The sequence below is a fragment of the Sminthopsis crassicaudata genome, chromosome 1, assembly GCF_048593235.1.
Source record: "Sminthopsis crassicaudata isolate SCR6 chromosome 1, ASM4859323v1, whole genome shotgun sequence".
NCBI lineage: Eukaryota > Metazoa > Chordata > Mammalia > Dasyuromorphia > Dasyuridae > Sminthopsis > Sminthopsis crassicaudata.
The window spans coordinates 79,049,101-79,064,354 of record NC_133617.1 but is presented as its reverse complement, the minus strand read 5'-3'; the positions used below and the strand labels follow the sequence as shown (position 1 = coordinate 79,064,354).

General features: G+C 34.3%; 1 protein-coding gene across 4 annotated transcripts in view; it reads right to left on the bottom strand.

Annotated features, from left to right (window-relative positions):
• The window catches only part of LOC141540236 (DNA topoisomerase I, mitochondrial-like), a 68,878-nt gene that overhangs the window by 4,810 nt on the left and 48,814 nt on the right, over positions 1-15,254 (bottom strand). For all 4 annotated transcript variants that reach the window (XM_074263996.1, XM_074264004.1, XM_074264015.1 and 1 more), the window contains 5 exons: positions 13,222-13,366; positions 10,176-10,319; positions 9,371-9,556; positions 2,516-2,584; positions 1,789-1,903 (listed from right to left, as the gene is read on the bottom strand). In XM_074263996.1, the coding sequence (XP_074120097.1) occupies positions 1,789-1,903; positions 2,516-2,584; positions 9,371-9,556; positions 10,176-10,319; positions 13,222-13,366 (659 nt within the window). The remainder of the gene's footprint in view (positions 1-1,788; positions 1,904-2,515; positions 2,585-9,370; positions 9,557-10,175; positions 10,320-13,221; positions 13,367-15,254) is intronic.

The window sequence follows — 15,254 nt, the reverse complement described above, 5'->3', positions numbered from 1 at the left end:
TTCTCAAATGAAGGAAAGAGCTCTAGCATTATGCTTCTGACAGGTAACCTCATTTCTCTGGGATTTCCTTATCTTTAAAGGAAGGTGGATAGACTGAGATAGATCCTGAAATTCTAAGTTCCTATGAAAGACAAAATGGACAGCTAGAAGGTGCAGTGATGAAGTACAGAGCTTGGAGTCAGGAAATCCCAAGTTCAAATTCTGCCTCAAGACACTTACTATGTTATTATCCTGGACAAGTCACTCACCCCACCTGCCTCAGTTTCCTCATCTATAAAATAAGATGGAGACAGAAATGGCAAACCATTCTCATTGCTTTTTTCAAGGAAATCCCAAATGGGGTCATAAGGATTTGAAAGAATGAAAAATAAACAATAACAAACGAATGGGAAAAAAATGGGTCACTTACATAAATATATGTAAGGGATTGGCTTCAGAGATAGTCTCACCACAGGTCCCACATGGGAAGGTAGTATCTATATTGCTCACAAGTTCACCAACTTGGGAGAAAACAACAGTGTCTCAGGTCCCAGACACCAGGCTTTTTATGGCCAGAACTATGTCCAGGACATGGAATTTGAACTCAATTAAGAGCCTCTGTATGTTGCAGAGGCAGGTTCTTTTCTCTCCCTGCTCCCATGCAAAAGAATTGGTCCTGCAAGTTACAAGTATTTACTGACCTATGATTTTGGAAACAGAACCATATTTACTTCATAAAAATACTTTGAATACCTTCTTTATTTAAAAAGAGATTATATAATCTAGGGATTATTTCCTTAAGTATCTGAGAGAAATCACTTGTAAATCTGTCTAAACCCAGATCTGTTCTTGCAGGAATTCTTTTGGGGTTTGCTTAATTTCTTCTTCAGAGATGGGAATAGTAAGTTTACAATTTCCTTTTTTGTTCATATGTTTACTATTGTCTTATTTGAAATCATAACTGCAAGCTTCTATTTATTTTATCTTACCTTAAATCTAACAGATTTTATTTTCACCATTTTACTTCTACAGGTTAGATGTTTTATCTATCTATATGTTATAGAGAGCAAATGATAGGTTTCATTTTCTAGTCCAATCAGCATTTGTTTCCTGTTCACTAGCAAATCCACCTTATCAAGGTTATAATTGTTAAATTTGGTTTTCCTTCCATTAGGTTACACTATATTACTGGTTTTTTGTTTTGTTTTGTTTTTTAACCAAAGTAAGCTACCATATTGCTTGTTTTGTTTATAACAGCCCAATCTAGTTCATTAAGATTACACCATTTTTCTAGATGTCATCTTTGACTCTTCACTTACTCTTGCTCACTACGTTCAATCAGGTGTCAAGTACTGTTCTTTCTATTTTTGTACCATTTGTCTCTCTTCTGACATCACCCCAGTATGGCCTTCATTATCTCATACCTATTATGCTACACCAATAACCTTCTGATTGGGCTTTCTGCCTCAAGTTTCTCCCCTTCCAATTTATTCTCCTCTCAGCTATCAAAATGTTCCTTAAACATAAGTCCAACCATGTAACTTTCCTATTTAAAAAACTCCAGGTTGTACATATTTAGCCTATATCAGATTGCTTTGCTGTCTTGGGGAAGGAGGAAGCAAAAGAGGGAGAGAGCAGTCATTCAAATGATTAACAGGCACTAATGGCAGAACCATCATTCAAACCCAAGTCCTGCTAGTTCTGCTACACTGGCAGTGGCAATAGTTAAAAAAAAAAATCTGATTAACTACATTGTTCTTTCTCTCTGAATATTAAAATTTTAATCCACACCATGCTGGATCTTATTACCATTGGTCAGCACTTTCAGTTGTTCCTGCAGTGTGATGGATGCATTATAAGTCCTGAACACCTTGGCGGTCAATCCATCCATCAGGTCCTGAAGATGCTTGTTCAGGGTTGATGTCTGAAAACATAAAGGATTTTCAGGAATGTCATAATTGCTTATTTTCTGTTTTCAATTTCTAGCAAAGCAAGGCTTTCATAAGGAAAAAGAACATGAGAAGAAAGTATAGAACATAAAAGAACTAAGAAAGCCTTCCTAATCTGGGCAAATAGCATATAACTGATTGTATGTATGAAGATCTTCTACTAGTCCTTGCCAAGAACCAGCCTCCAACAACAGTCACAGGGAGAGAATTCAACCTAACTTGTCCCTTGACAGATTTCATTTATTCTCCACTTCCTATTAACACATTATTACAGTATGGACATTTAAGATAAGATTTTTTTATATCACCCATCAAGATTAACACAATAACAAAGAATCATTTGAATGATGAATTAATACATTATTTTTTGTCAAAAGACTGTCATTTAAAAGTTATATTTAATGGACATCAATGCAATGGTCACGGCAGCTTTGAAATGCTGTGTTCTATTTTCTGTTCTATAACCTTCAATCTAAAAATACACAAAACACACTGCACAAAAAATATACTGCAGAAGTCACAATGACATTTTATGCAATCAAATAGCAGTAGCAAAGTTAATAGAAACCATTAAAAAAAAACCTCACAGTAAGTCTGTCAAACAGCTCATCCCCTGGGTCCTTGTTCTCCATGAAAAGCTGCAAATTCTTAAATACCTGTAATGAAGTGAAAAACCCAAAGCATGCATGAATATTAATACTATGGAGAGTTTCAAAACAGACTCACAATGAAAGGGCATAATGGCAGCTGGGAGAAGACAGGTGAGGCACAGGAATCAAATTGGTGACCAGAAAGTACAACATTTATTTCAATAATTCAGGGGATCAATAACTTAAGAAGGTATATTAACTGCTGATGTTGATCATAATAATTCAAGGAAGTCTGAGAGGAGTGAATGAATTGTTACGGCAAAAATACTTCCAACTCTCGGTGTCTGATTGGTAATGAGTCTCTTACATTACTTTATCTAGATTGGTTCTTGGATGACAGCTACAGTGGCTGTTGCCAGGCCAATATCAAAAGACATTCCAACTCAGCAGGACCTGCTGGAACCTATGTTCTGCTAGCACAGTCTTCAAAAACCCAGGGTTACCGCCAAAGCACAGGGAAACAAAAAGTATTACATAGGCAAAAATTTGAAAGCCTTACGTGGTTTAGTTAATGTTTAATAAAGAGAAGGGAAGAGATTCACAACAGAAAGAAAGATTGTTGAAATGAACAGGTGCTGAGCACTGGATTTAGATTCTGTACCATGGTGTCAAATATAGAAATCATAGCATAGCAAGGATGAAATGTGCTTAGCAAGTATGGATAAGAATGTGTTTTTTTAGAGACCTAAATCCAACCAAAAAGGAAGGTGATGATTAGGAGGGGAAAAAAGAGAAAGGATGGGAGAAGGAGAACTCCTTTTTTATGTCAAGTACCACAAAATACAGCTATATTACAGAAAGAAGAAAAAGTTCAAAGGTGAAAATTCAAGAAGAGGGCAGTAACAGATCCCATGGTCATCATAGTTCTACAGAGAAATGCACAATAAAAAGGTAACAAACAAAATGAACTCTCTCACAAGGAGGTAAAAATGTGAACTGAGTAACACTTGATAGTAGTGGTTCTTTCACTAAAATACCAATTTGGAAGTGGATATCTCATAAAAAAAGATACTGTGTCTAAAGGAGTGGAAGAGGGTAGAGTATCATATATTATGAATGTGTTATAATTACATGGGGAAATTTAAGAATTTGAGCATGGAAGCTTGGTAAAAAAATTTATTTAAAAATCAATGGAGGGAGAAATAATCTAATAGTTAATGCTTATTAAGCACCTACTATATACAAGGCATTGTGCTAGGATACAAAAAAGAGGAAAAGCAATCCCTACCCTCAAGGAGCTTATAATCTAATGAGGGAGACAATATGCAAATAAATACATATAAAGCAATCTTTAAACAAGATAAATAGGAATTCATAGAAGGAAGGCACTGGAATTAAAGAGTAGGGGAAAGCTTCATGTAAAAGGTAGAATTTTATTTGGGACTTAAAGAAAGCCAGGAAGGTCAGTAGTTGAAACAAGAGGAAGAACATTCAGGGCATGGGGAATACCTAAAGAAAATGCCTGGAGCCAAAAGATGGAGTATCTTGTTTATGGTACAGCCAAGAGATCAGTTTCCCTGATTCAAAGAATACCTGTTGGGAAGTAAAGTGTAGAAAGACTAGAAAAATAGAGGGGGGAATAGGTTACAAAGGATTTTGAAAAAGAACATTTTGTATTTAATTCTAGAGCCAACAGAGACACCATTGGAGTTTTAAGGTGTGTGTGTTTGGGGGGGGGGGTGCATATGACATGACTAGCCCTGTGCTTCAGGAAAATGGAGGGAAGAGTGGGCAGAAACTTGAAGCAAGCTATTGCAATAATCCATGTATGAGGGGCTGAGGACCTGTACCAGGATGATGGTTAGAGTTAAATTGGTTTAACAAGGTGGCAGGATAGCAAGAAGAGAAAATGGCTAATGCAGAAGTGACAACCAGAGAATTGGGAAGTCAAGTGATGGTAGGTCAGTGTTTGGATAAAGAATGGAGTTTTGAAGGAGAGGGGAAATGCCAATAAATTATGGTCAGATAAGGGGATTTCAGAATTTCTTCTAAACATATTCCCACATTTATCTTACTCAGAAGAAAAATTTTGATTATATTAAATGAAAAAGGTTTTGTACAAACAAAACCAATGCAGCCAAGATTAGAAAGAGAAAACTGGGGAAAATTTTTTACACTCAAAAGTTTCTGATAAATTGACTCAAATTTATAATAATACAAGACATTCTCCATCTGATAAATGCTTAAAGGATATGAATAGACAATTTTCAAAGAAATTAAAGCCATTTCTAACCATTTTTTAAAAATGCTCTAAATCACTATTGATTAGAGAAATGCAAATTAAGACATCTCTGAGGTACCACTTCATACCTCTTAGATTCCAACCACTAAGACAATAGGAAAAAACAATGATAAATGTTGGAGGGGATGTAGGAAAACTAGGATACTAATACATTGTTGGTGGAATTGGATCCAACCATTCTGGAGAGCAAGTTGGAACTATGTTGAAAAAGTTATCAAACTGTGCATACCCTTTGACCCAGCAGCATTTCTACTGGCCTTATATCCCAAAGAGATCTTAAAGGATGGAAAGGGACCCACATGTGCAAAAATGTTTGTGGCAGCCCTCTTTGTAGTGGCAAGAAACTGGAAACTGAGTGGAAGCCCATCAATTGGAGAATGGCTGAATAAGTTATGGTTGCTGAATATATGGAATATTACTGTTCTATAAGAAACAATCAGCAGGATAATTTCAGAGAGGCTTGGAGAGACTTACATGAACTGATGCCAAATTAAGTGAGCAGAACCAAGAGAACATTGTACACAGCAACAAGATTATGTGATCAACTCAATGGATTTTTCTATATTGAGGTGATTCACCTCAATTCCAATAGACTGTGATGGAGAGAGCCATCTGCAACCACAGAAAGGACTGTGTGGACTGAATGTGGATTCCAATTTAGTATTTTCACCTTTTTGGTTGTTTGCTTGTTTTTTTTTTTCTCATTTTTTTCCCTTTTTGATCTGGTTTTTCTTCTGCAATAAGATAAATGTAGGAATATGTTTAGAAGAAGAATTGCACATGTTAACCTATATTGGATTGCTTGCTGTCTGAGGGAGGGGGAAATGGAGGAGAGAGAAAAATTTAAAACAGAAGATTTTGCAGAGGTGAATATTGAAAACTATCTTTGCATGTATTTTTTGGGAAAAAGCTATTATAAAATTTTTTTTAAAGTAATAAAAATAAAGAGAAGTGAACAGATGCTCATCCTTTTATTAGTAAGCATGCTGGCATTTTTAATAAAAGAATTAAATTATCTTCCCCCCCCCCCCCCCCGGTATTTGGGGATAAGTGACTTGCCCAGGGTCACACAGCTAGGAAGTGTTAAGTGTCTGAGATCAGATCTGAACTCGGGTCCTCCTGACTTCAGGGCTGGTGCTCTATCCACTGCGCCACCTAGCTGCTCCCAAAGGATTAAATTATCTAGAAATTATGTCTTGGGGCAGCTTGTTGGTGCAGTGGATAGAGCACCAGCCCTGAAGTCAGGAGGACCCGAGTTCAAATGTGATCTCAGACACTTAACACTTCTTTCCTGTGTGACCCTGGGCAAGTCACTTCAAACCCCAAATACCTCCACACAAAAAAAAAAAGAAAAAAGAAATTATGTCTCTTGAACATTTTTCATTGCCATAATTATAACAAACCATAAAGAGATATTAGAACCTTCCACACTAGATTCTTAATAAATAAAAAACTCCCCTATATATCATGAGCCCAGTTGGAGAAGAGTTCTTTGTTAGGACTGTGGCTGTGATCTGATTCTCCCTTTTACCAGTAATAAATTTTATCTGGCTAAGTTTATATGTTCTGTGTCTATCTATTTTAAAGCTGTAGCTCCCAAATATTCACTTACAGAGAGTCCACTAAAAGAGGCTACTTGAAACAGAATTTGAATTCTATTTCAAGTACAAATGAAAGAAGAGGTAAATTGAGTTTTCAGGGTGCCAGCAGGTATGTGAGGAGCTGCTTGAAGAAATTTGGGGTCCATTTTAGGTTCAGAGTCTGGACATTTCAATTTTTTTTTTTTTTAAAGAGTTAATAAGCAGGTTGTGGCCTGTAATTTCTTATAGGTAGTTTCATTAAGAGATTTGGTTTCAGAGGGGTCAATGAAGAGTGAGACAAAGTGAGGGTACTAACTCTTGTAAAAACTACAAATCTTGGGAATAAGTTAGAATTGAATATAGTTAAAACTCTGTCCAAGTGGACTTTGAGAGAAGACCTCTTAGGGTTTTCTGGAAGAGAAATTAGGCTAAATTGGCTATGGCACTAAAAAAACAAATTGCTCTGATCAAAGCATGAAGCATTCAAAAGCATAGTTAAAAAGTTCTCCCAGTTGAGTAGTTTTTAAACTCAAGTTTCTGTATGTTTTTGTTTGTTTTGTCTTTCTCTTTAGGATAAAATATAAAGTATAAAGATATTATACATTTGCTAGGTGGGGGGAAATGAAAAAGCAGATAAGACTCTTCCTAAGTTATATTGTTTAAAAGGGGGCCATTTTAGAGAATTTCTTTCTGTCTTTAATTGTAAATTTTCAGTTGTGAAGGTAGAATCAAAGAAGGAATTTCTCTCAGTAAAAAACACCAACTTTAAATAAGTGAAGCTAATTAAATATCTCATTAAAAGCCACTTGGTAAAAGGGTTTTTTTTTTTTTTTTTTGTTACTCCACTGTTAGATGAATTCAGGTATAACTGGATCCCAAAACTAAAGTTTGTGGACTATATTTTAAATTAAATCTAGAGGATTTTACTCCTCCCCATTTCTGCCCTGAATATAGCTGAGATAAGAGCAATGTGTTTTAAAATTGCAAAAATAGTTTGTTTTAACATCTTTTAAGAACTTGCAGATCAGGCCTTTTCTTTCACAACCTTAAATGCAACCACGTTAGGATTTCAGTAATTTATTTAAATATATATTACTTTTATAAAAACTGTTTTTATAAGTATATTAGTAAAAATAAATAAAATTGATGAAAAATCTCATGATCTATAAATTATTAAATGTTAACTCTCCAGATTGTGAAAAGCCTGAGATAAGATGAAAATTCATAGCTTGAAGCAAAGAGGGATCTCTTTGTGGTGTCTTGTAAGCAGAAAAAAAGGCTGAGCTCTGAAGATGAAGAAAACATCTCATGTTTGAGATGAAGAAACAAAGAATCTGCCCCATCTACAGCAATACTTCAGAAACTCAATATCCACTGAGTGGCCTCAAGAACTGGCAGAAAGCCTCTATTCCCTTCTCCTATCTAAAATTCAGGAGTGTCTTCCAGCTGAAGAATTTCAAAGCCAATGTACAGCTTGAGAAACTGGCAACCACTACCAAAAAACTAAGATATATTGTTTGCAGTTTGAAATACCCTGAAACCCTGAAGTTAAGTATCAGGTGAGGTACATCAGAAAGTGGAGAATGACCAGAGCCAATTCTGCATGTCCTTTTCACAATCCTAGGAGCATGAAGCTTACTGGCTTGCACAGATGAGGCTGCCAAAAACTTCAGGGGGAAGCATGAAGAAAGTGACTAGCTTGTGGAGAGAAATTGAGAATGTTGTTTGACAAATGGCCAACGAGAAGATTAAATGTGCACTGGTGGAGGAGGAAATACAAAAAAAAGAGTATTTTGTACAAATTCCACAAAATGAAGCAATTCCTAAATGCGGAGAAGAATGCAAATCTATCATATCAAAAAAATGAGGGATACTCGATTTAAAAGGCCTGAGCAACAAAAATAGGCGGTTTGATCAGATTCAAGAATTAAAGATCATAGAGTTAGAAAAGTGCAAGAAACTAAATCTGGATTTGATCTAGGATATGAAAGGGATGTTAAACAGAAGTGAATTTGCAAAAGGAATAGAAATCTTCTACATAAACATGATTAGTTGTCCCATCCCTGGAATTATAGAACAGATTTTCAATATGAAAGTGAACATCACTCTTGACTATAACATTTCTGAGGACTTAAATATGGAGGTGTCCAGAGCAAAGCATCCAACAGCAGTTGGAGATTAAGAGATTTTGCCCAAGTTCTTGGTACTCAGTCCTTCATTTGAGGAAGGTGGAAGTACCAAATAATACTGTTTTGTTAGCATCTGCAAAAAAAACCAAAAAAATCTCGAGACTTCTTTATTGCTTAGGACTATACATAATCCTTATTATCCATAAAAATTATTGCCAAGTCATTGTGACCAACTTATAGGTAAGCATTTTCCTCGGCTATGAACATGAGAGATCATTTTATCATATGAAAAATAGATATCTAATTTATATTTTTCCTATCACTTCATTCTCAGAATCTCTCATGCTCTTCTTCTGTCTTTCTAAGAAAGTCTTGACAAAGGATTGCTTTCTCAGAATCTGCCCCTAATTGAGAGAGAGAAAAAAAAATATATACCTATTGGCCATATGAACATCAGGTTCCATATTACCCCAATTCCTTTCTTTGTATTTTGCTGTATGAAAATAATTGTCTCTACCTCTCTTTGCTCTAAATAATAACTTGTCCTATTTCATCTGGGTATGTTTTCTCTTGACTCCAGTACAATATAAGCTATGTTATATCAGGAATTGTATCCTTTTTTAATTTTTTTTTCTGCATACCTGGTGCCTACACTGTCACTGAGGTTTAATAAATGCTTGTTGAATTGTATTAAATGTTGTTACTTACTTAAAAAGAATTTTATGGAAAAAAATAATATGTATGTAATTGGTATTTCTTGATTCCTAAATGGAACTCTCAAAAAGTCTAATGATTAAAAGCTACAATTTGAGAGAGCAACATGATAAAACAAAATACTCACTGGCTTTTCAACAGGCACTTTGTTATAATACCGAATGGAATCCTTTCCCAGAAAGTCAAATTCAACAATATGTTCTTGCCCATCCAACTCACGGTGTAACTGTATGTGTTCCACACGAAGAGAACAGCAGCCAACAGTGTCTGCTGTTTCTCCTTCTTCTTTCTCATTACCAGCTCTCAGGGCCAGCTAGCCATGGGAAAGAAAAGGTGATGGAAATGGAATCATTAAAATATATCTTGTACCACTGTCAACAGGTTCCAACTTTAGATATAACAAAGAAAATTCCTTTGGTCTAACATTTGTCAAACTTGCAATAACAGTTAAATACTTAACACAAAACTTTGATTACAAAGAAATTCATCATAATATTGTCTCCTTTAAGTCTTACAACCATTAAAGAAGGTTAATTTAATTTTTTTAAAAACTGAAGTGCAAGATCTGGGAATCAGAAGACCCGAATTTGAATCCTACCCCTGATAAATACTGGCTATAGGATCTTGAGTAATTTAACTCTTAATTCATAGTTTCTTCATCTGGAAAGTAAAGATAATTATATTTATACTACTTTCTTTACAAAGTTATGGCAAGGAAAGTATGTTTTAAGCCTTCAAATACTATAATAATGGGAAATGTTATTATTCTCACTTTACTGATGGGAAAATCGCCTCAGGTTTATATGAATTGTGTAAAGCTGCAAGATAAGTATAAATATTTAAGTCTAGTTAATTTCAGAATTTGGTGCTAAAAATGAAAAATAAACATTTTTGTCTAATAGTAAATTCTAAACACTCTTATAAAAACTTACCTTATCAATGAAATAAAGGGCTACAGCTCTTTGCCGTTTTTTCATTTCCCTTGATTTCCAGTCAAAACGGTACTGAAAACGGATTTTGTCTACTACCTCCTTCAGACGTCGAGCAACTTCATATTTCTGCCAGTCCTTCTCCCCCTGGATAAATAAATAATAAAAATATTCTGTATTTTCCTTCAGTCTTTACTTCAGGTTATGTTTTGTGGTAGAAGAAGGTAACGTTACCTCCACTCACATTAACTCTATAATTTTTGCATTAGATCAATGATTTTATAGGTATAGAGAACGCCTGGTGAGGAAACTCCCTCTACCAATATAGATGGGCATTTGCCCTGTTCCTCATAGTCTGAGAAAGTGGCCTACTGGAGCCAAGAAAACCTGAGTTAAAATCTGACTTCAGACTTATTAGTTATGTGACCCTGGGACAGTCACTTTAACCAGACTACCTCCTCTAAAAAAACCTGAAAGTGGCCTAGGCAGTTTTCAAAGGAAGTAAACCAATATACTTCATCAACAGCCATATGAAAAAATACTTTAGATAACTAATAATTAAAAGAAACAAAAATTTAAGCAATTCTGAAGTTCCATCTTATTTCCATCAGACTAACAAAGTTAACAAAAAACAAAAACAAACAAACAAACAAACAAAAGAAAATAATAAATGCTGGAGGAGCTGTGGGAAAACTAGATACATTAATACACTATTGGTGGAGTCTGCGAACTGACCCACCCATTCTAGAAAGGAATTTACAACTATTTTTCAAAAGTAACTTAACTGTATATCTTTTAGCTCAGTTATACTACGTTAAGGCTTCTATCTCAAAGAGACAGAGGAAAAGGACTCATATATACAAAAATTTTTAGAGTATCTCTGGATATTCTAACTGGACAAAATGGAAATGTCCATCAACTGGGAAATGGATGACCAATGTATGGCATATGAATGTAATGTAATATATAACTATGCTATAAAAGTCATGAAAGAAAAAGTTTTAGTTAAACTTAGGAAGACTTGTATGAACTGATTGAACTGAAATGAGAACAAAGAAAAAATTTATACAGTAATATTGCTGTAAAAACATCTCTGAAATCAATGTAACGACCAGCCATAATTCCAGAGGATTCAGGATGAATTGCTTCCTGATAGAGGGATAATGGACTAGGACACAAGAGACAATATATTTTTTGGGCATGGTCAATGAAATTTACTTATTTTGCTTGACTATGCCTCTTTGTTACAAGTTTGGTTTTTCTCTTTTTCTTTTTTTCTTTTCAATAGCAGGGATAGGGAGAGAAAACTGGTATCTGTTGATTAACAAAAATAAAATTTAAAAATTTCTATAGTGAATGACTAATTCATCATGCCCCAGGTCTCCCCTTAAAAAAATAAAAAGAAATAAAACAACCAAGAGATGACAGAAGTTTCAAGCAAAGGTAGAAATTATGGCTTTTGTTGTTTCAGGCATTTCTAATCTATATTAGTATACAATCTATCTCAGACACTGGAGTGGAAAAGGAAAGGCTCTTGCTATAAGATAATGAGCCACTCTAAATTAGGTAAGCATTGGATTTAGGAACAAGGGATACAAAAAGGAGAGGACGCTGAGCTCATAGTATTAACATGGAAGCAATTTTGGAGATAATACTAATAATTTGCTATAGACCTAACAACCAATTTTGAGGACAATTTCTTGAGGTAATTTTATACTACATTATTGAGTCCTTGTAAAACCATACAATCTAAAAACAGTAGGATGGACCTAAGGGTACCAAATGGAAACCGAAATACCAAATTGTGAGAGCAACAGATTTTAAAAATGGGAATACAGTGGAACTTAAAGATGAGTTTTTTAATTCTGCTGCCCTCATGCAAGTATGTACCCAAGTCTTTTCCCCACTTCTGAAGTTTCATAACAATGCTCAACTCTGCAAGTCTTCCAAAAATTCTCTAACAACTTGATATATGCATAAAAATGGTGACGTGCAGGAACTACAGAATTAAATTATTCATTTGTGTCATTATTATTTAAGTACCACATGTCTGAAGAGATACCACTAATAATTCTCATATCGTCTGATGGGGAGGGATTATGGGGTATTATGATCAAAATAGTGTTGAACACTGAACCAAGAGACTGCAATTCAAAAATCTAGTTCATCTACCAACGAACCGTGTTAACTTCCCCATGCCTCATTTTTCTCATCTATAAAAAGGTGGAGAAGATACTAATACTTGTACAACCAATCCCACATGGTCGTTGTGGGTAAAATATTATATAAAGGTGATTTTTTATTTTCTTTTTGAAAAATTTATCATTCATTGCCCTAAGATACCAAGTGATTTGTTGAAGGTCATACAGCATGCATATATCAGAAGTGGAAATCCCAAGATGGAGTCATTATGCCACATTGTCTCAATATTATACTACCAAAAATATTTTAATAAATAATGACATATGGCCTCTGATCTGAGTTAAGAACTCAACTTTTTTTGTTGGGGAGCAGGACATTGGGCATAAATGAGGAATTCTAACTGACTGGAGGTCAAAGAACACTTACGAAAAGTGGTTGGTAATTTCAATGTGCTATCAAAATTAGCCTCCTAAAACTTCAATGGAATTTCACCATCTCATTATTGATTACATAATTTTTTTTGGTCCCAATTGTGCAGGCTTCCCCAAGCATATCACAACCCTTCTAAGAATATAGTTGAGTTTGAGCCTGTGGAGCTGAAAAATTCATCACCTGGCAGTCAACCTAGTGATAAGCATGCTGGAGAGGCTGGTTCTTAGATAAAACAGTCTCCTGGCTATATTTCAAAGAAAACTTGGACCAAAAATAGGAAAAAATTTTGAATCTGTCTACTCATGCACAATATCTAGCCTAGTTCTATCCAAAACAGGAACATCTAGACAGGTACTTGCCCATCAAATGAATAAGTGTAATTTCTTGTTTACTAACTTCAAGCTATATCCTTGGATTTCTAAAGAGACTGGCTAAAAAGAAAAAAAAAATACCCTCAACATACTCACATACAAACCTTAAGCTTTGAACTGGGATTCAACATGATGTACTTAATGGAATTCTGTATATTCTCAGTCCAGGATGCTAGCCAAGTGACTGTGTTATCAAAACGTACTTCTTTCCACTTGTGACCTGGAGGTGGCTCTGGTATTTTAGAGTCCCTAAAAGGAAAAAGCTACATCAATCAGGTTAATTATTTTACAGGTTCTTTTTTCTTTAAGTCATAATTACATGACTCTTCAAATCCTAAAGTATGCCACATATTCTAGACTTTGAGCATATTCTCTTTATCATTTTCTAATTATTTCACATGTACTATTGATCTTGTCTATTTTATTTCTAAAGTCTCTAAGCTTCTTAAGAATACTGTTACAATTTCTGGTTCTTGCAATGTCCAGCAATGTTAGTTCACAATAAATACTTGAACTGTTCCTTTTCAAAAAGAGTTTATGCTGCCTCTGGAAAAAATATTTGATCTTTATTGTGCTATAGTAAAACAACATCCAAATATATCCCACTAACTTTAAATTTACTCTATTTAAATAAAGTACGTCTAAAATTTCCTGTTGCAATGATAAATATTTAAAAGGAATTAGCTAACAAAATGGTGTCAGTAATATGAAGGGAAACTTTAAATAGACAGCTATTGTTTAAAATCTTCTTATATAATTATAAGCACTAGATTTTTACTCAGCAATACAGAAATATGGTAAAGCATTTAAAGTAATAAGTCAATAAAGAAAAATAACTGAGACTATCTTTCCCAACAATATACTGAAAATAGTAAGGTTGTCTGGGAAAGTTGAGACAATAAGATAGAGGGTTACTTCACAGAAAAATATTTTTTTAAAAATCCAAGTCATGCTAGAAGTTGTACCTGACATGCCAAGTTTTGAGAGTATTTTTAGACACTACTATATAAAATGGTAAAAATCATAGGAGATCTTTGAAATATTGTGTATTTAGGAGATACTTAAATATTAAAATATCATACGTCATAAATGTGCTATACATATCTTATCTTGATCTAGCCTTATCATTACTAGGTCTATATTCCCCCAAAAAAATTTAAAAAAAAAAACAAAAAAAACAAAAACAAAAAAAAAAACTAGGATGTGTAGATACAAAAATTATTTGATAGTGTCTCTGTTCTGGAGACAAAGAATTAGAAATTAAATTGTGCTAAGTGATTTTTATGGAATACTACTGTGCTTTAAGAAAGGATAAGCAATTTTTTGTAGTAACAAGAAATTGGAAATTGGATGGATGCTTATCAATTGGAGAATGGCTGAATAAGCTGTAGTATATGAATGTTTTTATATTCAGTTACTATCGTTCTATGAGAAACAATGAACAGGCTAATTTCAGAAAAGCCTGGAAACACATGAACTGAAGCTGAGTGAAGGGAATAGAATGAGAACATTGTACACAATAATCATAAAATTATGTGATGTGATGATCAACTAGGATAGACTTAACTCTTCTCAGCAATGTGGTGATCCAAGACAATTCCAATAAACTTGGGATAGAAAATGCCATCCACATCCAAAGAGAGAACTATGGAGATTGAATTTGGATTGAAGCACAGTATTTTCTCCTCTTTGTTTGTTTGCTTGCTTGTTTTTTCTTTCTCGTGTTTTTTTCTCTTTTGGTCTGACTTTTCTTGCATAACATGACAGCTATGGAAATGTATTTTAAAGAACTGTATATGTATAATCTATACCAGACTGCTTGCTGTTTTGGGGATGAGGAAGGGAAGGGAAAGAGGGAGAAAAAGTTTAAAATACAAAATCTGACAAAAATGAAAGCTGGAAATTATTTTTTACATATATTTAGAAAAATAAACTATTGAAAAAAAAAGAAAAGAAATGATGAGTAGGATGCTCTCAGTAAAACCTGGGAAGACTTCTATGAGTTGATGCAAAAAGAAATGTACTCTGTACAAAATAAAAGCAATATTGTAAGATAATCAGCTATAAATGACATAACTATTCTCATCAATATGATGATCCAAGACAATTGTGAAGGACTCATGATGAAAAATGCTAC